The sequence below is a fragment of the Solea solea genome, chromosome 2 (assembly GCF_958295425.1).
Source record: "Solea solea chromosome 2, fSolSol10.1, whole genome shotgun sequence".
Lineage (NCBI taxonomy): Eukaryota > Metazoa > Chordata > Actinopteri > Pleuronectiformes > Soleidae > Solea > Solea solea.
In genome coordinates, this window is record NC_081135.1 from 36,426,741 (window position 1) to 36,450,247 (window position 23,507).

Below are 23,507 nucleotides of genomic sequence, written 5' to 3' on the forward strand. Positions count from 1 at the left end.
GCAAATACAGAAGAGCAGCTGCTCCCACACAAACCACAAGTACACAAGTCTTCCTTTTTCTTCTTCTTTCAGCTTCCTTCTTTAGGGGTCGCCACATCTGCCTCCATCTTGCCCTGTCCCTTTTGTCCTCTTCAGTTACACCAGCTGTCCTCATGTCCTCCTTCAAAACCTCCTCTGCACGTGACCAAACCATGTCAACCTTGACTCTTTGACTTTATTTCTGACTTTTATTCTCTTTTACATGGTTGACCCCAGGTATTTAAAAAAGTCATCCATGTCTGCTAACTCTACTCCTTGTATCTTCACAATACCACCTGACCTGATAAGTCACACACAGGTATCCTGGGAACTAGACCAACCTGCAACCAGGCACCTTCTGGAATGGTGTGCTCTCATATGTGCCATGATTTATTACTTTTTTACTCTAAATAGGGTCGTAAATTTAGGAAGAGACATGGTGTTCTTTTGAAGAAGTACCAAAGCTTGTCATTGAGGACATTAAATCCTGTGGGCAGTGTTTACTGATGCTATTAGAGGTAGATTTTCTTTCCAATGGTTATCAGCCCGTGCCATAGTGTGGATAATAAAAAAGTGACTTAGACAATCTGTCAACAAGTGCGAGGCCTCCGCCTTCCATGCAACATTTGCTCATGGTGTCGTGGGAGAAGCCAAACAGACGAAATGGCAGTGTGTCATTTTGGTCAATTCAGAGTAGGTCTGTGACTCTCAGAGGGAGTGTGGATATTCAGCAGGAATGGCATGACTTTGGGGTTTTTAAATGACAGGACTGGACAGTTTTCCCTCCTGCAGAGTTTTTGTGAGCAGCCATGGAAAACCTCGGGAAGATCATCTTCTACAGGTTTGAGTATATACTCCACAAATGGGGATTAGGAGTTAAAAACATACAGGGGGTCTGCAGTATCATGTGTTCATAGTTTAAATCAATTTGTTGTACTTTTTTGATCCTGTGCTACTTAAAACTTCCACTGTGTTACATTTTCCTCTGGAAATATTGTACTTGTTTTGCATATAGTTACTGTTTATTTGTCAAATTTAAATATTTAAGAGTTTGTTCTCATATATTTTCAACTTGTTTACTCATTAAACCTCCTCCATAACGTTTCTTGTTATTGATCAGGTGTCAGCGACTTGCTAGATTAGTGTCATAAACACTAAAGATGTTGTAAGCTGAAGGCCTATAAAGGATTAAAGATGAGTAGCTCCACCTCAACAGTAAACACTGCACTGATGCAGAGTTATAAAGATATGTGACCCTAACTTAAATCTGCAAAACAGTGTGAAGAACGTGTTTACATCAGCTGAAGTTCTTGTGTCTTTGTATTTCCCTCTGTGTGCAGCATGATCGTACTCACCATTGTATTCTGGGTCCTCATCATCCTCTTCTTATGCTTGGCCTTCTCAAGTAAGACATTTCAGAATCCTATCATTATTAGTGATAGTGCATAAGGCATAACTAATAAATAGCAATATGTAAACCCCCCGAAATAATCAGCTTTTATTACAAGTTTGATGAGATTTAAATTTAAAATGTGCAAAAGTATCAACAACACCATTAGCTAGCAGCTACAGTAGCAGCTAAATTCAACTAGCAGCTTCAGTATCAAAAACACCATTAGCTAGCAGCTACAGTTGCAGCTAAATCCAACTAGCAGCTTCAGTATCAACAACAGCATTAGCTAGCTATAGTAGCAGCTAAATGATCAACTAACAGCTTCAGTTTCAATAACACCATTAGCTAGCAGCTACAGTAGCAGCTAAATTCAACTAGCAGCTTCAGTATCAACAACAGCATTAGCTAGCAGCTACAGTAGCAGCTAAACTCAACTAGCAGCTTCAGTATCATCAACAGCATTAGCTAGCAGCTACAGTAGCAGCTAAATGATCAACAGCGGGTATAGTTGCAACTATGAATTGTGTCCTCTTGGAACATTGGAATTCTCCCATTTGTCTACAGCAATGAATCCCATTTTTTTAAATGGCATATAGAAATGTAAATCAAAGTTATTTCAAGGCAAATTTTTTTTTTTTTTAAATGTTCAGGATTGCATTAAAACTGGAATCTGTGAATAAAACTGATCTGTTTCTGTTCCGTGTCTGTGTCCCACAGCACCCTCTTATGGTGTGCTGAGCAGTAACACCACGCCCATCGGCGAGCTGGGCAAGGCCCAGCTTCTCAGCTGCTATCTGACCACACAGAGTATAAGCCAGGTGTCTGTTTCCTGGGAGAAGAAGGGAGTCGAAGGGCTCATTTACCAGTACAGGAGTGGGGCGGCAAATCTTGGGGACCAGAACTCAGAATTCCGAGGGAGGACAGAGCTCTTCCCTGATGCTTTGGTCACAGGAAACGCCTCTCTGCTGCTGAGGAATGTGACGAGCACTGATGAAGGGGAGTACACCTGCAGCATCAGCTCCTATATGGGTGAAGGGAAAGTCAACATCTATCTCAAAACAGCAGGTAGCGTGAATCATCTCTCCAGTTTTGCTGTGTCATTGTTAATGGTGGAGCCCTCAAGGACCTTCTGCAACGTCCTTGGCAACCCTAGGGAGAATTTGAGAAAGTGTGGAGCAGTCAAACAAAACAAGATTTTAAATGTTCAATGTTTGTTGGTTTGGTACAGTACTGTGCATATTTATTTTGCATTTGCATTAGGAATACTACCAAAATAACCAACACCAACCATTCCATTCTTTGGCACCCTTGGGGTACTAGAGTGAAATGGTACGGTATGGTCAGCCCCAGCCACGACATTCAGCTGATTGGTTGACAGAAAAGCGTCACTCTGTTGTGACCATTGTGGCACAGTCTTTTCTTATACAAAGCTTGTATGAGAATGTCTTGTTGAGACAAACAGCCACAAAACAAGCAGGAAAAATAAGAGCTGCCGGATGTCCTCCACTGTTGTGTTTGTTCTTTGTCGTTGTTTGTTTTGATTTGATTATATTTTCAAACATGTGTCTGTTCCTGTTCCCTCATCCCACAGCAGTCTCTTATGATGTGTTGAGCACTAACAAAACGGCCATCAGATTTCTGGGTGAAGACCAGCTTCTCAGCTGCTACCTGACCCCGCAAAATACCGAGCAGGTGTCTGTTTCCTGGGCGAAGAAGGGAATGGAGGGGTTCGTCTACCAGTACAGTAATGGATCTGCAAATCTTACCTACCAGAACTCACAATTCACAGGGAGAGCAGAGATGTTCCCTGATGCTTTGGTCACAGGAAACGCCTCTCTGCTGCTGAGGAATGTGAGACCCACTGATGACGGGGAGTACACCTGCAACATCAGTTCTTCTACAGGTCAAGGGGAAGTCAACATCTATCTTAAAACAGCAGGTAGCGTGAATCATCTCTCCCGTTTTGCTGTGTCATTGTTAATGGTGGAGCCCTCAAGGACCTTCTGCTACGTCCTTGGCAACCCTAGGGAGAATTTGAGAAAGTGTGGAGCAGTCAAACAAAACAAGATTTTAAATGTTCAATGTTTGTTGGTTTGGTACAGTACTGTGCATATTTATTTTGCATTTCCATTAGCAATACTACCAAAATAACCAACACCAACCATTCCATTCTTTGGCACCCTTGGGGTACTAGAGTGAAATGGTACGGTATGGTCAGCCACAGCCACGACATTCAGCTGATTGGCTGACAGAAAAGCATCACTCTGTTGTGACCACTGTGGCACAGTCTATTCTTATACAAAGCTTGTATGAGAATGTCTTGTTGAGACAAACAGCCACAAAACAAGCAGGAAAAATAAGAGCTGCCGGATGTCCTCCACTGTTGTGTTTGTTCTTTGTCTTGTGTTTGTTTTGATTTGATTATATTTTCAAACATGTGTCTGTTCCTGTTCCCTCATCCCACAGCAGTCTCTTATGATGTGTTGAGCACTAACAAAACGGCCATCAGATTTCTGGGTGAAGACCAGCTTCTCAGCTGCTACCTGACCCCGCAAAATATTGAGCAGGTGTCTGTTTCCTGGGCGAAGAAGGGAATGGAGGGGTTCGTCTACCAGTACAGTAATGGATCTGCAAATCTTACCAACCAGAACTCACAATTCACAGGGAGAGCAGAGATGTTCCCTGATGCTTTGGTCACAGGAAACGCCTCTCTGCTGCTGAGGAATGTGAGACCCACTGATGACGGGGAGTACACCTGCAACATCAGTTCTTCTACAGGTCAAGGGGAAGTCAACATCTATCTAAGAACAGCAGGTAGAGTGACTCAACTCTCCAGATTTCTGTGTCTTCTTCACATGTTTTATAATAGAGCCACCAGGTAACTTCTGCAACATCCCATGCTACCTCAGGGGGAATTCAAAAAAGTGAAAACCTGAGAAACAAAACTAGATCTTTTTGAAATGTTCGGATTTATGCAAAAGAAAATATCACTAAATGTAAGTATAATCTGTCAACAACAGTGATCTCATCATATTTTCAATCACATGTCTGTTCCTGTTCCCTCAGAAATCCTTTACGATGTGATGAGCACTAACAAAACGCCCATCACAATCCTGGGCGAGGACCAGCTTCTCAGCTGCTACATGACCACGCCAAGTCTCGACCAGGTGTCAGTCACCTGGGTAAAGAAAGGAGTGGAGTTTTTTTTTTACCAGTACAGTAACGGAGCAGTAAACATTAGTGACCAGAGCTCAGAATTCAGAGGAAGAACAGAGGTCTTTCCTGATGATTTGATCAGAGGAAACGCTTCTCTGCTGCTGAGGGGTGTGACGCGCACTGATGCCGGGGAGTACACCTGCACCATCCGCTCCTCTACGGGTAAAGGGAAAGTCAACATCTATCTCAGGACAGCAGGTAGCATGACTCGTATTTCCAGCTTTGATGTGTGTTTGCTTTAAAAATTTCAGTGATGGAACTTAATCATAGTGATTTAGCATTGGCAAGCAGTGTGTAAATATTTGAAGTCTGGGAGGGGAAATAAGGATATGTCCATTCCGATTATCTAATACTCTGGCACCAGATGTTGATATTTTTTAAGTGGAGAATCAAGACAAGTTTGTTTGTTTTTTCTTTCTTTTTTTTTTATCTCAGGCAAAATTTGGAACCAGCAAATTTGATATTTTCGAAAAAGAAAAGCTAACCAGTAGAGGACAGACATCATAAACTGTCATCTTGAGATGACACCAGGCACCAAATTAATTAATTTCAAAGTAGTTAGCAGCTACTGTAGAAACCTAGCAGCTCCTGTAACAACTAGCAGCAACTGTAACAACTAGCAGCTACTCTAGCAGCAGCTACTGTAGAAACCTAGCAGCTCCTGTAACAACTAGCAGCTACTCTAGCAGCAGCTACTGTCGAAACCTAGCAGCTCCTGTATCAACTAGCAGCTACTCTAGCACTAGCTACCGTAGAAACCTAAAAGCTACTGTATCAACTAGCAGCTACTCTAGCAACAGCTACTGTAGAAACCTAGCAGTTCCTGTATCAACTAGCAGCTACTTTAGCACCAGTTACTGTAGAAACTTAGCAGCTCCTGTATCAACTAGCAGCTACTTTAGCACCAGCTACTGTAGACACCTAACAGCTCCTGTATCAACTAGCAGCTACTCTAGCACCAGCTACTGTAGAAACATAGAAGCTACTGTATCAACTAGCAGCTACTTTAGAACCTAGCAGCTCCTGTATCAACTAGCAGCTACTTTAGCACCAGTTACTGTAGAAACCTAGCAGCTCCTGTATCAACTAGCAGCTACTTTAGCACCAGCTACTGTAGAAACCTAGCAGCTCCTGTATCAACTAGCAGCTACTTTAGCACCAGCTACTGTAGAAACCTAGAAGCTACTGTATCAACTAGTAGCTACTTTAGCACCAGCTACTGTAGAAACCTAGAAGCTACTGTATCAACTAGCAGCTACTTTAGAAACCTAGCAGCTCCTGTATCAACTAGCAGCTACTTTAGCACCAGCTACTGTAGAAACCTAGCAGCTACTCTAGCCACTTTACAATAATGGTGCATTGTATTTGTAGTCGGAACTCGGCTGCCACCATACAAACATTGCTACTTATACAGTTAATAGAACTTCTGTCGTACATGTTTCACAGTAAATCACACATAGCACACATAGGTGTCGTTTGTGTGTATGTTGTTGATGTACTGTAGAATCCTAGCAGCTACACAATCAGTGAAGTAATACTCTCTCATAAACGCAAAGCATAAATGACTTTTTCTATGAATATATATGAACTCAGTGTGCTTGTTAATGACCTTCTCTCTTCTATGTGAAGGCCACCATTACTAATGTACTTGGGAAAGAGAGGGGTGAGCTGAGGCGTCCTCACATTTGCGTGTCACTCATTTTAAACACTGTGACGTGTCATTTAGCTGCTACCGCTACAATACAGCAGTACCAGGTTCTTTTCACCTCACAAGGTGGCAGAAGAGCTACAGTAGCTTCAGAATTTGTCCAAAACAGAGTGTTGATGCAATTTTGTTTGTTCTTGTTGTGCACAGTGAAGACTTGTCCCGATGGATGGACAACGGCTCAATCGTCCTGTTATCTCTTCTCCACGACATATGGTTCTTGGTATAAAGGCAGGAAGGACTGCATGGAGAGAGGAGCTGATCTGGTGACCATCGGCAGCACTGAAGAACAGGTAAAGGGAGTTTGTCACCTCCGCTTTTGGGTTTTTGTTTTTGTGCTATCATAATGTGAACAATTTATTCTTAAAATATCACACAATTGAAATTATTAACTACATATTATATGTATAACTGGAGATAAATAACTTTTATTCTCCAGAGATTGAGATTATTGTCAAGATAAAAACAAAGGTGCAACTGGTCATGTCATCCATCATCTTGGCACACACAGGTGGACAAATGGATTTCAATTGTTTGTTATGTCTTAGATGTCTCAGTGTATGTTTGGGAGTAACTGAGTTGCATTTGCCTAAAACTGATGCATTCAAACCCGTCTGTTCACTGTAGTGTCAATATACAGTGGGTGGGCTAATTTGCTTAAATAGCTCCTTATTTGTGCTAAAACAATACGGGAATAGTTTATTTCCTCCTTGTCTCTAACAGATGTTCATCTGCAAAATGAGCAGGCATGACATTTGGATTGGCTTGACAGACAGACTCACCGAGGGTGACTGGATTTGGACGGACGGAAGACCTCTCACTCTGCCGTAAGACTAACACAGTCAAATGTAGCTGTAGGTTAACATACTGTTTGTTTGTATTTGAATGTGTCAGTGTCGTTCAAACAGCTGACTACCACACGCACCTGAAAGGTGCTCAGTAAAAATATTGCTGCCTGCAGGGAAACTGATTCAAGCCAATAAACAAAGTCAACGTTTGTCTCAATTTATAAACCACTCATTCCCTCACACCAAAGTCCATAGAGAAAGTCATTTCATTTTTATCTTGTGGGGACACAGAAAGTTCCTGGTCTACAGTTAGTTGCCCTGTTTGGTAAATTTGTGTCAATTAGGTGAATATGAATGAAGATTTTCAACAACCAAAGTCACAAGATAACACAATTGAACCTACTGATGAAGCAGTAGCGGATCAAGAAGTAAAATCAGTGATTTTCTCACTGGACTTTGGTGCAGCAGCAGAAGAGTGAGTGGTTTACGAAGCACCACACGCATCATTTAAATCCAAAGTCATTTGAGTTTTTCTGACCTCTTGACCTGAAAAGTTCACTCCCTGAATATATCGCTCTAGGTTTTGGCAGACCTTTCAGCCAGATAACGGCAGAGGAGATCCAGCTAACGGCGAAGAGGACTGTGCAGTTCTCCGGCCGAGGGTGAACTTTAACAGAAACTGGAACGACCTGCGGTGTGATGCCAGCCTGAGCTGGCTCTGTGAAAAAAATGCATCGCTATTAATTGAGGATTAAAGTCTTGTTCGTACTTTTACTTTAATCATTCACATGCATATTTTGTAAATTAAATGTATTATCATGTTCTGTGATAGACACTGCCTCACACCAGAGGACTTGACTTGATTTTAAAAACGTGGGAGACCACAGACACAACGGTATTTGTAATTGATTTGCAATGTTTTAATCCTGAGGACACACATACTACACAATCTAGTCAAGACGCAGGACCACACACTTGGTGTTTAATCAAACGATTCCAGGGATTTCACAGAAAGCTGCGTGATTTAACGTGACTTCAGAATGTGAACATGTCTGTTTACACTCTGAAGTCACGTCGGCGTTGTCAGTTAATAGCTTTTTATCTGTGGATGAAGTCATGGCTGAGAAGACTGAATCAACTTGGTTTCTACAAGTTACGGTTCTAAACAAAAGTAAATCATCCTCATTGGTTATTCTGGGTTCTGCTCACGCTCTAATCGTAAATATCAAACCTTTTTACTTACGATTTGAAATCAGGAAGACTCGTCCAATGACGTTAAAATCGTGTCCGTTAATCCTCACACCACAGGATAATTTGGCCAGATAATCTGTTCAAACCAACCTCAAATCATAAGGCACCCACGATTGTCGAAAAAGGCCATATCAGGCCAACAGTTGGGCCAACTATCCTCTAGTATGGGGCAGGCATTAAATGCATTGATTTGTATGTAACTGAAATTTTGGACTTTTGTATTTTTGTACAGTGGATTGCTTTACGTGACATTTAGGATTGTTCAAAAGCTGTGGTTCCTTTACTAAAGTTCTTTTATCTGCCGTACATCCTGTAAAATCATTACGTGTGAAACCTCCACTGAGATAGCGGAAGTTGCAGTAAGATACTCTTTGCCAGTGGCTAAAAATAGTCACGTTTTTCTAACTAACTGCTTTTACATATTAAAGTTTTACATTAAAAACCCATGATATTTGTAAGAAATGAAAGTACCAAATACGATGAAGCAGAATCTCCCTGGGTGTGGGATCTCGTGGGAAGTCATCAAGTAAAGGCACTAGCGTTTATTTTGGTCATTACTCAGAATTCCTCAGGGGGCCGACAGAAGTTATTTGATAAAGTCTTCCATCTTGTGGCGCCATATTTCCACAGCAGTCCGTGTGGACAAAAGAAACAGAAAGTGTATTTTTATGCGTTTACTTCTTAAAGGTTGAACATGAATTTACAAATCTGATTTCATATACCAATGATGAGGAGGAAAATAATGTTTTTAAGGGATGTTTTCAACATGAAGGTTAAGACCATACTCCTAATGGAAACATTCTTTCTGGTATGCAAAAGTCACCTTAGTTTCTTGTCCTTTTTGCAAAAAAATAGATATGTGAGCACAGCAGTCGTCCATTTGTTGCACGTTGCAGTGCCACCATTAGATGTCACCAATGCTGTGTTTCCATCATGGTATGTTACGGTTTGGAAGAGTAAAGCCCTGAGTCAGGCTTGCGACAACGAACGCAACAATGGATGATATCCAGCAGCTCCTTTTTTCCTCCTCGGTTTGTGACTGGTGTCTCAACAAGATGCAAACTTCAAACCAGTTTGGAATGGTATTTTTTATTTTTGAGTAATATCAGCCCCAACAGTTCCATTTTTTGGTACCCTTCCTTTGGGGTACCAGAGTAATGGTACGGTATGGGTGGAGCTGGACCCACAACACATCTGCCGGATGTCCTCCATTGTAGTCTGTCGTGTCACGTTCCATGACGTTGTTTGTTGTCGTCGGACTGGTACAACATCCCGCTACGTATCTCGTTGACACGGCCATCGGGCACAGCCCACACCCCTACCTACCAAGTAAAGGAACTGTTCTGAGTAGAAACACAAGCCTGATCGAGGGCTTTACCGTTCCAAACTGAACTGTACCATGATGGAAACGCGGCATACGAGAATAGACTGCAGGTGTTTGTTTACACCGATCGCAAGGGAGTGACGTTTTTCTGTTGCCCAATCAGCTGACTGTCATGGGGGGGGGAGCATGTCAAACCATACTGTACCATTTTACTCTGGTACCCCAAGGGAAGGGTACCAAGGAATGAAACAGTTGGGGCCGGTTATTTTGGTGCGGAAACGCCAAACATGCCTTAATTGTTCCACAGTGAACCTTTAAGATGAGCTAATGGCACCATCATCTGCTACATTATCGTTGACCACAAAGACATAGGAACCAGCCAGATTAGCTTTTTTGGGTGTGTAACAATGTTTGATCGTAAAATGACTCCACCTTGAGTAAAGTCTTCCTCACATTCCTTCGCCCTGAGCCATGCTGAGTATCTTGTTCGTCGGCAGAACCCGATACTGTACCCATGATGCCATCCAAGTAAATGATTACGTGACAAATAACAAAACCTTTATTTACTGTGCATATGCAGTAGAGATTTAAGTGTTCATGACATAACAACCTATGCCATTAATTTGATGAGAAAACGAGTTAGCGAGACAATGTGTCAACAAGTGGGAGGCCTACGCCTTAAAGGTAATATTTACTTATGGTGTTGTGAGAGGAGCCTAACAGGCAAAACAGTAGGCTGTCACTCTGTCGAGGCAGCGGAGATCTGTTTCTTTCAGAGGGCGTCTGGATATTCAGGAGAAATGGCATGACTTTGTGGGGGTTTTTTAACCACAGGATCGGATAGTTTTCCCTTCTTGGGAGCTTTTTTTTTGGAGCAGCCATGGGCATCCTCAGCAGGATCATCTTCTCCAGGTGTGGCCATCAGGTCTGAGTATGTTCTCTACGTGAGCTGATTGTGTTCTGAAAAGCTACCGGGTTCTGCAGTGCAGTGGAAACAACCAGGTTTATTCATTCATTCATTCATAGCCAGTGTCAGTTATTGGTGCTTTTCATGTGTTTGTTTTATCTCGTGCAACTTAATCATTACACTTCCTCACATTTCCCATTGAAACGTAAACGTTTGTACAGGTTATTTTAAGGATTTCGGATCATAACCTATGATATTTCCTGAAAGGTTAAACATTACAGAGTTTGTTCTCATAGCTTCTCACCTTGATAACTTAGTTGTGTTTTTATTGTTAAACGATGACTGCCTACTACAGCTGACGTTGTAACCAAGTCTATGTCTCCCTGTTTGCTTACACTTTTCCATCTTTGTGTTTCCCTCAGCATGATCATCCTCATCATTTTATTTGCCTTTGTCATCATTCTCATCTTAAGCGTGGCCTTCTCAAGTAAGACTCATGGACACGAGTGGGAATCATATTGTCATTATGTGTGACGTTGCCTTAAGGGAACACTTAAGAGTGTTCAGCACGTGTTTGTCAAAAGACGGGTCTTAAACTCAAATAACCTCAGGAGGGGGTAGTAAAGTGGAAAAAAAATGATATCACCATATTCCATCATGATACTGAAACTATTTCAGGGAATTTCAAAACAAAAGTGTTCAAATGCAACAATACATACAGTAGGTCACAATTAGAAAAAGCGAGTATTTAAAATGCAAAATGAACATGTACATTCTTAAAAAAAAAAAAAATATCTAAAAAATATAGAAAACCTTATTATAACTTGACATTAAGTGGCAGGCCGTATGAAATTAACTGATTCTACAACAACGTCAATGTTTGTTTTGAATGATGACACGTGTCCAAAAGTGCATGTATGTGTGAAAAACATGTACAACTGTAATTTAAATCTACAAAAAACAGAGATTGTGTTACGATTCATACATTAGTTATACCCCAGCCAGCATTTGTTATATTTAGGCTGACAATATTGCATGCAAATGATCACTAAACTACTCAGGGTTATATTTTCCAACATGAATCTGTTTCTGTGCCCTCTGATGACAGAAACCCCGTTTGGTGTGTTGAGCACCAACACGGCGCCCGTGGGAAATCTGGGCGAGGACCAGCTTCTCAGCTGCTACCTGCCCATGCCCACTGTAAGCCAGGTTTCGGTCTCCTGGGAGAAGTCGGGAATAACAGGGTTTGTTTACCAGCACACCAAAGGAGCAGCATCTCTTAAGAATCAGAACTCACAATTCAAAGGGAGAACAGAGCTCTTCCCTAATGATTTGGTAACAGGAAACGCCTCTCTGAGGCTGAGGAACGTGAGGCTCAATGATGAGGGGGAGTACTACTGCACCGTCAGCTCCTCTCAGGGGGGAGGACGAATCACCATCTCTCTCAGAACAGCAGGTAGATTGGCTCGTCTTTCCAGTTTCAACGTGTGTTTGCTTTGAAAATTAAATTTTTGGAGCGCAATGTCAACACTTAATCATACCAACTTAGCATTTATTACCTCCACTATGGTTATGTTTTCATGGCCGTGGGAAAACATGTGCATTTACTAAAAAGGTTTTTGAGGTGTCATGATGTTGATAAAATTGGATAACCCTTCAACTCCCCTAATGCTGTATAAGATACTTTAATGTGGTTGTAAGTGGATTTGTTTGCCTAAAATGGATATGTGACTCCACTGTTATTGTTTCAGCCTACACAGCCCCCACATTTAACCTCACAAACAATGTCCTGGCTGCTAAGGCCAGCCGTTGGTTCCCTAAGCCCAACGTGACGTGGTTGAGCCTTGACCAGGAAGTCTTGCAAGGGGACACGACCTTCTCACAACACTCTTTTGGAATATACAGCGTCACCAGCACGTTGCAGCCTGTCAACAATAGTGGCAGCTACATATTGAAGATTGAAAATGACCTGGTGACCTCTGTCTCCACGGCACGTTTAACAGGTAGGACTTCAAATTTGTTTATTAATCAATTAAAAAAAAAAATCTCTGCTGCCCAAATGCTGCCTTTTTGATTTAGTCTTGTAGTTGTAAAGTTAGATTACATTAGATTGTTGATAGATTTGATATTGAAGTAACTGAAACAGGTTGTTTTTTTTATAAAAACAAAAGTATGTATGTATTCAATCATCAGAAAAGAATTAATTGATTGCTAAATTAATCATCAACTAATTTTCTAATTGACTAATTTGTTTTTTTTCCAATATTTTCTGGTTACTTTGCACTGTATAGCAAATAAATCATTAAATCTGACTGATTTTGGACAAGACTTTGGAGAACACTATAATTTCCAGGTTTAGGAAACACTGATCAACATTGTTGAACATTTTCTGAACCAAATGAAATAATCAACAGATTAATTGATAATATGAAAATAATTGGAGCTCTAGCTAATTCTGTTTTTAGCTATTGTAAGTGCCAGCCACTATAGCTGCTAGCTACACTTGTTTTTAGCTACTGTAGCTGCTAGCTACTGTAGCTGCCAGCTACTCTTGCTTTTAGCTACTATTGCTTTTATCTGCTCTTGTTTTAAGCTAATGTAGCTGCTAGCTACTGTAGCTGCCAGCTACTCTTGCTTTTAGCTACTATTGCTTTTATCTGCTCTTGTTTTAAGCTAATGTAGCTGCTAGCTACTGCCAGCTACTCTTGCTTTTAAATTAAGATGTTAATTTAAATAAATTACAAATATTTCCTTTTTTTTTCAGAGACTGAAATATCGAAATTCTCGTACTTCGCCTTCAGTGTGGCCTCATCGCTGCTGCCGTCACCTCACCTGACAATTATGATCAGTGTCCTGTGCGTCTTTTACGTCACCTAACACATGACTGACATTAAAATTAAAACAATTCTGAACTGTGGGACTGAATTAGCACTTCACGTCACATGTATAAAAAATTGTATATGTTAAAGTGACAGACTCTAACATTGACCTCAGACTAGGTTTTGTTTGCCAAAAACACAGTTTGAACAGTGCAAACAAGGCACCACACCTAACACACCCGTGTGCGCTAAAAGCATATTTGCTCTGTAAACAACATAGATGCTGAAAGGGAAAATAACAATTGTGTCTGCTGTCTTTAACCTTGTGGTGACAAGCATTGTGCATTTTTGTTGTTTTTTCCCTTTAATTTGCCAACCTACATGTCAACACTGTGTGCATGCCTAGATAAATGATACATTTCTTGAAGAAAATGCACCATTTCGAGTTTGAAATTGTTTGCCAAGCAAGCAATGCTGAAAACTCAAACTGTGTGATGGAAAAGCTGGGAAATGGAAATCAATAGCTCACCCTGTAAACAGAACGACGCTGAGAATGGATGGAAATGACAGAGATGCAGAACAAAGACCGTGTGAAGACTGGTAAAATTATACTGTTGCGACTTTTTGTATACTCTCATGGTACAAAAAACTGTTGCATATTTTGTATACAGTACTTTAAAGTACACTCTTTTACATAAAAGTATACAGACTTTTTAAAAAAGTATATATTTTCATACTAAATAATACTATAGAAATTATTATTATGATTATATATTTACATATATGTTTATAATACATACAAAAAGTATTGAAGAATATTTGAATATCTACATTATGTATATACTGCATATATTTACAGATTTGTATATTATATTCTAGATCTACACATCCAATAAACTAATAAATGTTGTTTGCCACATCAGTACGTGTGATTTTATTGTAAACGATGTGAATATCTTATCATTCTGAATAAAGTCATTGTTTATGGACCCCCCCCCCCCCCCCAATATTGGTAAATCATGCTATAGCATGAACATATTCTGTACATATTTTGTATTTGTTTTACTGTATACACTTTTTAGAATATAATAGAATACAATAGAATAGAAAAGATGTACTTTATTAATCCCAAACTGAGAAATTAGAGTGCAGCAACAGCAGCAGCAAGACACACAGAATAAAAATAGAATTTCTAATTTTATTATATTTAAATGCACCAAAACACCAAATCAAATTCCTTGTATGTGTAAATGTACTTGGCAATAATATCTGCCTACTGTTTTCTGATTCTGAATGTGCTATTCTCTTTCCAAACCAGTAGAGGGAGACACTTCAGGTCCCAGCCTGGAAGTAGAAAGTCTAAAGTAAAATCTTGGGACCACCTCTCCAGGCTGGGTGAGGTCTCTCCATTGGTCTGTGGTGAGTGGGTGGAGTGTCAAATTTCCCACGGAGCGTGAACGCAGCACAGAGTCCTCCTGGAGACCAAAGTTTTTATTTTCTTTTTTAGGTCATTAATGTAAAAGTGAATTATTGTAACAGTGTAGACAGTTTAAAGTAGATGTCACTGTGCAGGAGAGACAGTTTCAGAGGAAGTGACGTTTATTTAAAACTGTTTTTTGTGGAGTTTAGTGGGGGTTTGTTTCTGACACTCAAACTCACTGAAAACAGCAGCAATGTCGCGGCGCAGTGACCGGAAAGAAAACACTTCCACGCCGGAACGCGAACTAAACGGAGCGTTGTTAGTGAACCCGAGGGCGGTGTGTAACGTGTGCAAACGCTTGTACCGGGACCCGAAAATTCTCCCGTGTCTTCACACCTTCTGTTCGGACTGTGTCGCTCAGCTCGAGCCGTTTTCGTTGTCTTCGCCGGGGAGAGAGGAGGGAGGAGATGTCGGCGGCGGCAGCGGCACCGTCACGGTGCTCTGTCCGGACTGTGACTCCGAGGTGGATCTGCCTCCGGCAGGACCGGCCGGACTGAGCACCGACCACCTGGCGCTGGACGACGTCTTCCTGGAGACTCTGGTGACGGACGGCCCGCTGGGATGTGACCTCTGCGGGGAAGGAGCCGCTGAGAGCCGCTGAGAGCCGCTGCGAGGTCTGCTGCGTCAACCTGTGCGAGTTCTGCTGCCAGGCACACAGGTGGGCAACAGTATATACGGCCACCCATCATCGATTAATCTGGCGATTATTTTCACGATTCATCGAGTACTTGTTTGGTCCGTAAAATGTCGATCAAACCTGAAAATCCAATGTCTTATTTTGGTCCATAAAGCTCAGTTTTAATGACATATTTGTTATGGGGGTCAAAGAAACCAGGACATGTTCATATTTAAGAAGCTGGAAAAAAAAAATCACAGAAACGTTTTTATATCAATAATCGATTAATCGTTGCATATTTCTATTCTATTGTCAAATATTACATACTACTACTTTAATACAGGTAGTAGTTTTCTATTCCAGGGCTGCAACTAATGATTATTTTCATAATAGATGACTCTATCAATTATGTTCACGATAAATCAAGTAATTGTTTGCTCCGTAAAATGACAGAAAATGTTGAAAACAGTCAGTTTTTTTATATATGGAGCAAAGAAACCAGAAAATATTCACATTTAAGAAGCTGTTAATATCTGAAAAAGATGTTTTAATCAATAATCATTGCAGCCATAGTTTATTATATTATATTCTAGGGAGTAAATGTGTGCACAGTACAAAATAGAAACTTTAATCCATGTTATTTGTAACACATACACATATATATTTGTATAAATCTCAATTTAGAGGTGGAAAAACATTCTGCAACGCACTCGGTTTTGTTTTACACGTAACAATTACTAAATCTATTATCTATTTATTGCTGCTTACTTTGAGAATCTGTCCTCTACTCTTCTCCATCATTGTATTGTTATGTCAAGTTCTACTCTTACTTCTGTTCTGTTGATGTTTCCTGTAGTTTAATCTCTTTGTGGTCTGTTTTATCTGCTTCAATTATTTACACTAACAAGCAAACAGCATCGGTTCAACTCTCCCTCTCTGAATCCCTCCCTCTGTTCTGCACAGGCGGCAGAAGCGGACGTCGTCTCACTCCGTGCAGACTCTGAAGGAGCTGAAGTCTCGCGGGCGTCTGTGTCGCCCCGTCCTCTGCTCCCTCCACCCCGGCCAGGAGCTCCGCCTCTTCTGTCAGCCGTGCGACCTCCCCGTCTGCCTGGAGTGTGCCGCCACGCTGCACCGCGACCACCGCTGCGGTCCCACGCGCGACGTCGTCGACCGCCACGGAGACCGCATCAGAGAGCTGGTCTCTGGGCGCCTGCGGCCTCTCCTGGATCGTCTGGAGGAGTCGGTGCAGAAGGTGCCACAGACACTAAGCACACAATATTATAATGGGAATAGATAATAAAATGCTTGATGATACAATACCTGTCTTATTTGACTTTTATTAAATACCGTTTATCATCCTACAGGTGGAAGTCTCCCAGGAGGCTCTGCAGGTACGAGTAGAGACGACAGCCAATGAGGTTAGAGCGTTTGCTCGAGGCTACGCCAGTGCCGTGGAAGCTCACTGCCTGTCTCTGCTTCGCCGCCTGGAGGAGATCCACGTCCAGCGCAGGTATGACACAACCAACTTTCACAAAAAAAGAAGACTAAACTGAAGAGGTTCTCCTTCAAAAATCCATCTCACAATGTCATGAAGTAAAATCGGTAAATCTGACCTCTGAACTCTGTGGTTGTTGAGGAGAAACGTTGACTTTAGTTTGCAGAATCAACAGAGAGAGAAATTTACATGTTTTTTTTTGCTGTACCTGGAGCAAACAGAGATAACATCAACATAGACAAATAAACCTGCTTCCTTCTGTTACACGTGCAGAACTTCTATATGTTTGGTTGTTTATCTGCTCACCATGACGTCCGCATGTATCGTCTCGTAAGTAGTCGGACTATGAGTCACATTATCCAGGTATGACAGTCCGATTAAGACTAGCTCACTTTTAGTCTGACTAACTTGTTTTCATGACATTAAAAAAACCCTAATTATTGTCTTAGTCTGACTAAAGTCTGACTTTTTTTTCCAAATGATAATCCTACATAAGACATGAAAGGCTTAAAATCTGATTTTTAACATGCAATGTAAACGCACTCAGAATTGTCATATTGGTCAAATTTGGTCCAGGATGAAGAACAAGATGTGTTAGTTTATTGGTTGTTGGTCATTTATTATCTGAAATAAAATGTTCAGTGGATTAACCCCTTACATAAACAACTTTTTTTGACACATATGACACATATCCTGTTCCTACTGGTAAAAAAAGTTTATAAGGGTAAATGTGTTTTTGACCAATAGGAATGCATTTAATCGGAACATACTTTTTTACAGCTTGCTCTCCTTAAACCTCATTGTTGAGTTTGAACCAGGGTAACCAAAGTCAAGTCAAAACAAGGATTTAAAAATGTACAAGGAGAAAAGTAATGGTCCGAGGATAGATCCCTGAGGCACTCCATACTTTACTTTTGTGTACATTGATGTGTTGTTATTATAAAAAAACACATTTCATTCTACCAGACTGTTTTTAAGGCGGCCAAGGAGAATTATAAGATCTGCACTAAGGTCCACCGAGCTGAAAGTTAACATCTGTAATTTTATCACTGTGCTCCGTGTGCAAAAACATCACAGCAGCTTCACCTGGGTTCAGAAATTGCTGCTACAACCCTCTAATTTTAGTGTGAAAGAGGCTTTTTTTGACAGCATGACCTCCTGCTCTGTCAGGAACCAGCTGCATCTGCAGAAGGCTCAGCTGAAACAGGCTCTGCTGGACGTGCAAGGAGGGGTGAACTTCGCCGAGAGACTCCTGAGCTGCGGGTCCGACGCCGAGATTCTTAGCGCCAAGGGAGTGACCCTGAGGAGGTTGACCAACCTGGCAGAGAGCAGCTACGATCCCCACCCGGCAACCGTCGCCCCCGACGACTGCAGCAGTATCTGCTTCATCGCCAGGGAGCCGGCGGGCGAGGTGGACGCGTACCCAGTGGTCGGGGTCATCAACTACAAGACGGTGGACCTCAGCAAGTGCACCATTGAAGGGGAAGGTAGGAGAGACTTTAGTGAGAATATACAGTATTTAAGTTTAAGTTTTATTGTGTTAATGTAGCCACAGATACCTAGAATAATAATATCACAAAATAAACCTCAAATAATCATGTTTGTCTTCTGCTGTCAATCACACCATAGCCACGCCCTAAAACATACCTTACTTCATGGTTCGTTCCATTTACATCGGAAGTTGAAACTTGGGAGTGACGACACCTCCGAGTTAACTGCGCTACAGTTCAGAAGTCGGGAGAAACAAGGACGCTAACCCTATCTCGGGCTAGCTATTGTTAGCAGTACGTATGTCCATGATGGGGTTTGTGAGATTGCTCCGACTTTCCGAGTTGGACATTTGATGAACTAGGAACTCGGAAAGTTCGACTCCCAACTACAACTGGAACGCACTGAAACGAAGCAGCGTTTGGGTCGTGGGAGTTGTTGTCTCATTTGTTTTTCCTGTACATTTGCGATTTTCTGAGCTATGGCGGCAGAACGTGCAGCAAACTGTATCAGAAATGTCTGACTTCCGACTACAACTGGAACGCACCAGTAGTGACTTTTGTTACTAAATGGACTCCATGCTTGATTGAAGAAGACCTGAAACTAGTGTTTTAGACCGTTAAATCCTCAGGAAAGGGTTTTCTGGTGAAATATCGGCAATATTTTGCGTGGCAATCACTTTTGAAAACAACAAGTAGCGATTTTTTTATTTTATTTTTTTAGCATATAAACAGATTTTTTTGTGATTAGCATTAAAAAATGCGTATCTTGTTTGTTTCAGTCCACTAAATGGTGCTAAGTGCTCACTCTCACTAGAGCTGTTGTGCAAGTATATCGCGATATACAATTTTACAAATACTCAGTATTTTTGCAACAGGGTGATAATATTGTCAGTCAGTCAGTCATCATCTACCGCTTTATCCTCAACCAGAGGGTCGCGGGGGGTGCTGTGCCAATCTCAGCTACATCGGGCGATAGGCGGGGTACACCCTGGACAGTTCGCCAGTCCATCGCAGGGCCACACACAGATAGAGACAAACAACCATTCACTCTCACACTCACTCCTATGGTCAATTTGGAGTGTCCAATTTACCTATCCCCACATTGCATGTTTTTGGACTGTGGGAGGAAGCCGGAGTACCCGGAGAGAACCCACGCACACACGGGGAGAACATGCAAACTCCATGCAGAAAGGCCCTTGTTGTGATAATATTGTATCATGTCTTAAATATCTATTCCCACCCCTAGTGGTCAGTGGTCGAGAATGCAGGTTGTCAATCAAAAAGTCTTATCTTTTTGGTTTACTTTAATTACTTTTTCTCTTTTTAACACAGTTAATTCCCTTATTTTTCGTTTTTAAAGTGATGGATATAGTCAGTGCCACACTGCAGTGAATGAATGAAAAGATGAGTGAATCTTTAGCTCTAAAACACAGTGTTTTGTGGGGGTTGTGGGTGTGCAGAGGGCAGCTGGATGTTGAGTGATTTGGTCTGGAGCCGTTAAAGACTGTCGTTAACCTCCTCTGTGCTTTGGCTGGAAGACAAAAGCATTCCTGCGAGCTTCAGGAATGTGGAGGTGATTCAACAGGCCTGGAGGCTGCACACTGCGCACTGAGGGAGTGTTTACACACACACACACACACACACACACAGGAGCGACATGTAGTGCATTTTCAAACCACATGACTTTATTTAAATACCCTAAGGGTGTTTTTGTTTTGAAACCACCTCGAGCAAGGTGAATTTTGGACAAATATGTACATTTATATCACTGTTTTGCAAAAAACACTCACTGGTAAATAAATACAGTGAATTCACACAGAAATGAAGGAGAGCATGAGAGGAACTGCAGCAATGAATGCAAATGATCACTCAATAAAGGGAGAAAAGGACCACTAACTCATAATTAGTGATAAGAAATGATATGATACCAGGAGTTCAGATAATTTGAGGCGAATCTAAGGCTCCCTAAGGGGAAATTGTTGTTTCTTCGTGCATTTACCTTAAAGATGAGGGAGAAAGTTGAAATAGCAAATAACACGACATAAAGGCGACAGAGTTTACATGAGTTCAAAGCTGTTTCGTTGTGTATTTACTATTTTTGGAGTCCTCAATTTTTCATGTTTTACAGGGGAAACTATTTTTTTTAAGTAGGACTGCAACCACTATTAGCTGAATCAATTATTATTAATCAGTTTGAGTGTTTTGTTTTTTTCAGTAATTAAATCAAGTTTTCTGATTTTTCAGCATCTTAAACCTGAATATTTTCTTTGCTCCGTGTAACAAAGAAATCATTGAAAGTGAATCATTTGGGACATTTGAGAACGTCATTCCACATTTTCTAACATTTTAAGGACCAAACAATCGCCTGATTAATCGAGAAACGGATTCATAGATTATAATTATTATCACAAATGACGATAAAAAGCGCTCACACTAAGTTGCTTGTGGTGAATTTCTAATATTGTGATAATTGCAAATGGAGAAAATAGTTCTTATTTCACACGTGACTTGAGAATGTGGTCTAGTTTTCCCCCCACATTGCAGTCGTTGTGGTTTTATTTTTTCATGATGGATTACCAGAGGCTGATTGATCAGCACTTTCTGCCTCAAACAGATGAAGACGCAGCGGCGTCGGCTCATTGGTCACTGGGCGACTTATAAAAAACCTACGAGACAGAAACAGAGGCACATTAATCAGTGACGTGAGAACGCGATGATGTTTGGCTTCAACAACAACAGCAACAACGATGACAGTGACACATCAGCAGAGGATGTGAGAGATGGACGGATCTGTGTCTCCACAGTGGGACGATTTAATGAAACACTGTCGGGACAAACTCCACACAGCAGCCGACATATGATCAGAGTGGCTGATGTCAGCGGTTAGTGTGTGTGTGGCATAAACACTGACCGTTTCAGGACCAGTAGTCCTCAAAGAGGCCAAAACCTGGTCCTAATGAGGCAGAACCTCCTTTCTGGGGAGCTGTTTATGTGGTTAAGGTTCAGGCTTTATTTAGTACCATTGTTTCCCAAACTTTCTATGACCAGGCCTCGGGGGGGGGGGGAACCTGATCGGAACAAAAGTTGCCCAGGACACTTTCTGGACCCTTAGCTCACAGTTCATGTGAACATAAACGTGACCAAATTCACTCATTTAACTTTGCCCGACTGTTACTCTTTTAACTTGTCATGGTCACAGGTCTTCACCTTGGCAGAGAGGGTCAGCGGGGTCACTTCACCCTGGTGTGCCGGGACGCGGCCGGAGAGCAGATGACGCGGGGCGGGGAGCACGTCCTGGTCAGCGTCGTCGACAAGGAGAAGAAGAACCGGTGAGTGTGTGTGTGTGAGAGACGGAGCCTGAACTGCCAAAACTGTCAGATCAGGAAAAAAAGAAGAGAAATTATAATTTGTTTTTCCTGCAGCACCGTGGAGACGACGGTGGTCGACAACAACGACGGATCCTACGGGGTTTCGTACACGGCTGAAGAGCCGGGGACCTTCTCAGTGTGGGTTTGTGTTAGAGCTCAACACGTCAAGGTAAAAAAAAGAAAGAAAAAAAAGCATTTATTCACAATTTTAAATCAAATTTAATGACTTTAAACGTGTATCTGGCGTTGCCATCACCTCCAGTTTGTTAAAAATCAACATAACCTGTTACATAAATGGTACACATGTTTTCTCTGTCCAGGGTTCGCCGTTCATCTTGAACGTGAAGAGGAAGACCAGGCGTCACGCTGGGACTTTTCACTGCTGCTCCTTCTGCTCCAGTGGAGGATCCAAGGAGGCCCGCTGTGGCTGCCCGGGAACAATGCCGGGTAAGTGGAAGAGAGCGCCTCAAAGGCCCTGGTTCAGGGAGAGAGAACTAAAGCAACACGAGTGGTAACTGACCCAGGAACAACTTAGCAGCCAGAACTCATTGCTTTTTAAGTGAAATGAACAACTTACGGCGATTTCTGTTGTTGCCGTCCGTCTTCTCGAACAGAAACGACGTGACGTTATTTTTTTGCCGCGTCCTTGAACTGTTTTTTAATGTGACTGCAGGAGGATTTAAAGGCTGTGGTCACAGTCACAAAGGACACCCAGGAAAACCCCACTGGTCCTGCTGCGGCAGCACCGTGGAACAGTCCGAGTGTTTGCCTCCGAGCGTGTTGGCTGCGGTCTCTCCGCGCGGCCACCTCCGAACTGTGGAGCTCTGAGTGACGCGAGAACGCACGCCAAGAGACGACAATGACAAGGTTAGAGCAGCAGGGGGCGTCAGAGACGCAGTGACTGAGGCAGGACGTCCCAGTCACTGTGTCTCTAAGGTTCTCACCTTTGATTGACGCTTCTGGTCAAATTGTGTCTCACAACAACAACACAAACATAAAACCTCAACGAGCCACTCGGTGCCTCTGTGTAGTTTCTATACTCTGAATATGCCTTATTTTCAATATGAGAAAGTTTACAGTACAATTGTTTTTATTATCATTATTATTATTGTTATTATTTGTAAAGTAGACGTAGAAATCTTTAAGATAGAAAACCTCTTTATTTGTGGTCCAAGGTCTTCACATTAACAGGGAACTTCTCGAACACTGAAATGCTGACTCTTAAGTTTCACCAGTTTTCAAAGGATACATTTAAGTCTGTACGATGAAATAAACATGTGTATTTTCAGTTTTTAAACTCTGCTTTATTTATTTATTTATTGACTAGAACATAGGGGGCGTCAAACATAAGGCCCACGGGCCAGGACAGGCCCACCAGAGGGTCCAATCTGACCCAAAAGGATGAATTTGTGAAACTATATTTTTCAGTTTCTTATTTTTCTCAAGGAATTTCAGGTTGTTTTATCATATGTTTTGTAAAAAAAAGATAAATAATGAATTCTAATTTACAACAGTAAAACAAAAGTAAAAGTTTGTGTGTAAAATAATTTTAACCTCAATGTCACTATGAAAAACCAACATTTCTGCTCAAATGTTTTCCTCTATAACATCTTTTGTAATTGGATTAAATGTATATA

At 41.6% G+C, this 23,507-nt stretch overlaps 3 protein-coding genes across 5 annotated transcripts; all 3 read left to right on the top strand.

Annotated features, from left to right (window-relative positions):
* The first annotated feature begins 11 nt into the window (after positions 1 to 11).
* On the top strand, positions 12 to 8,817 carry LOC131475272 (butyrophilin-like protein 2). Its single transcript, XM_058653245.1, has 9 exons — positions 12 to 859; positions 1,359 to 1,423; positions 2,129 to 2,476; positions 3,003 to 3,350; positions 3,878 to 4,225; positions 4,478 to 4,825; positions 6,483 to 6,625; positions 7,056 to 7,159; positions 7,701 to 8,817. Exons 1-9 carry the CDS (start codon positions 828 to 830, stop codon positions 7,873 to 7,875), a joined length of 1,911 nt encoding a protein of 636 aa, XP_058509228.1. The 5' UTR covers positions 12 to 827; the 3' UTR covers positions 7,876 to 8,817.
* Positions 8,818 to 10,438: 1,621 nt separating this feature from the next.
* On the top strand, positions 10,439 to 14,256 carry vtcn1 (V-set domain containing T cell activation inhibitor 1). 3 transcript variants are annotated; one of them, XM_058653263.1, is made up of 5 exons: positions 10,439 to 10,626; positions 11,025 to 11,089; positions 11,711 to 12,058; positions 12,354 to 12,605; positions 13,367 to 14,256. In XM_058653263.1, exons 2-5 carry the CDS (start codon positions 11,026 to 11,028, stop codon positions 13,477 to 13,479), a joined length of 777 nt encoding a protein of 258 aa, XP_058509246.1. In that variant the 5' UTR covers positions 10,439 to 10,626; position 11,025; the 3' UTR covers positions 13,480 to 14,256. The 3 variants fall into 3 exon arrangements, with proteins under 3 accessions (XP_058509246.1, XP_058509255.1, XP_058509239.1); XM_058653272.1 differs by having other exon boundaries at positions 10,439 to 10,620; XM_058653256.1 differs by having other exon boundaries at positions 10,439 to 10,607; positions 13,367 to 14,255.
* Positions 14,257 to 14,847: 591 nt separating this feature from the next.
* On the top strand, positions 14,848 to 23,167 carry trim45 (tripartite motif containing 45). Its single transcript, XM_058623199.1, is given in 9 exon segments — positions 14,848 to 15,481; positions 15,483 to 15,559; positions 16,481 to 16,769; positions 16,882 to 17,027; positions 18,183 to 18,499; positions 21,702 to 21,831; positions 21,925 to 22,039; positions 22,191 to 22,317; positions 22,544 to 23,167. Coding segments are annotated over 9 exon segments (1,743 nt in total). The 5' UTR covers positions 14,848 to 15,094; the 3' UTR covers positions 22,699 to 23,167.
* The last annotated feature ends 340 nt before the right edge of the window (positions 23,168 to 23,507 follow it).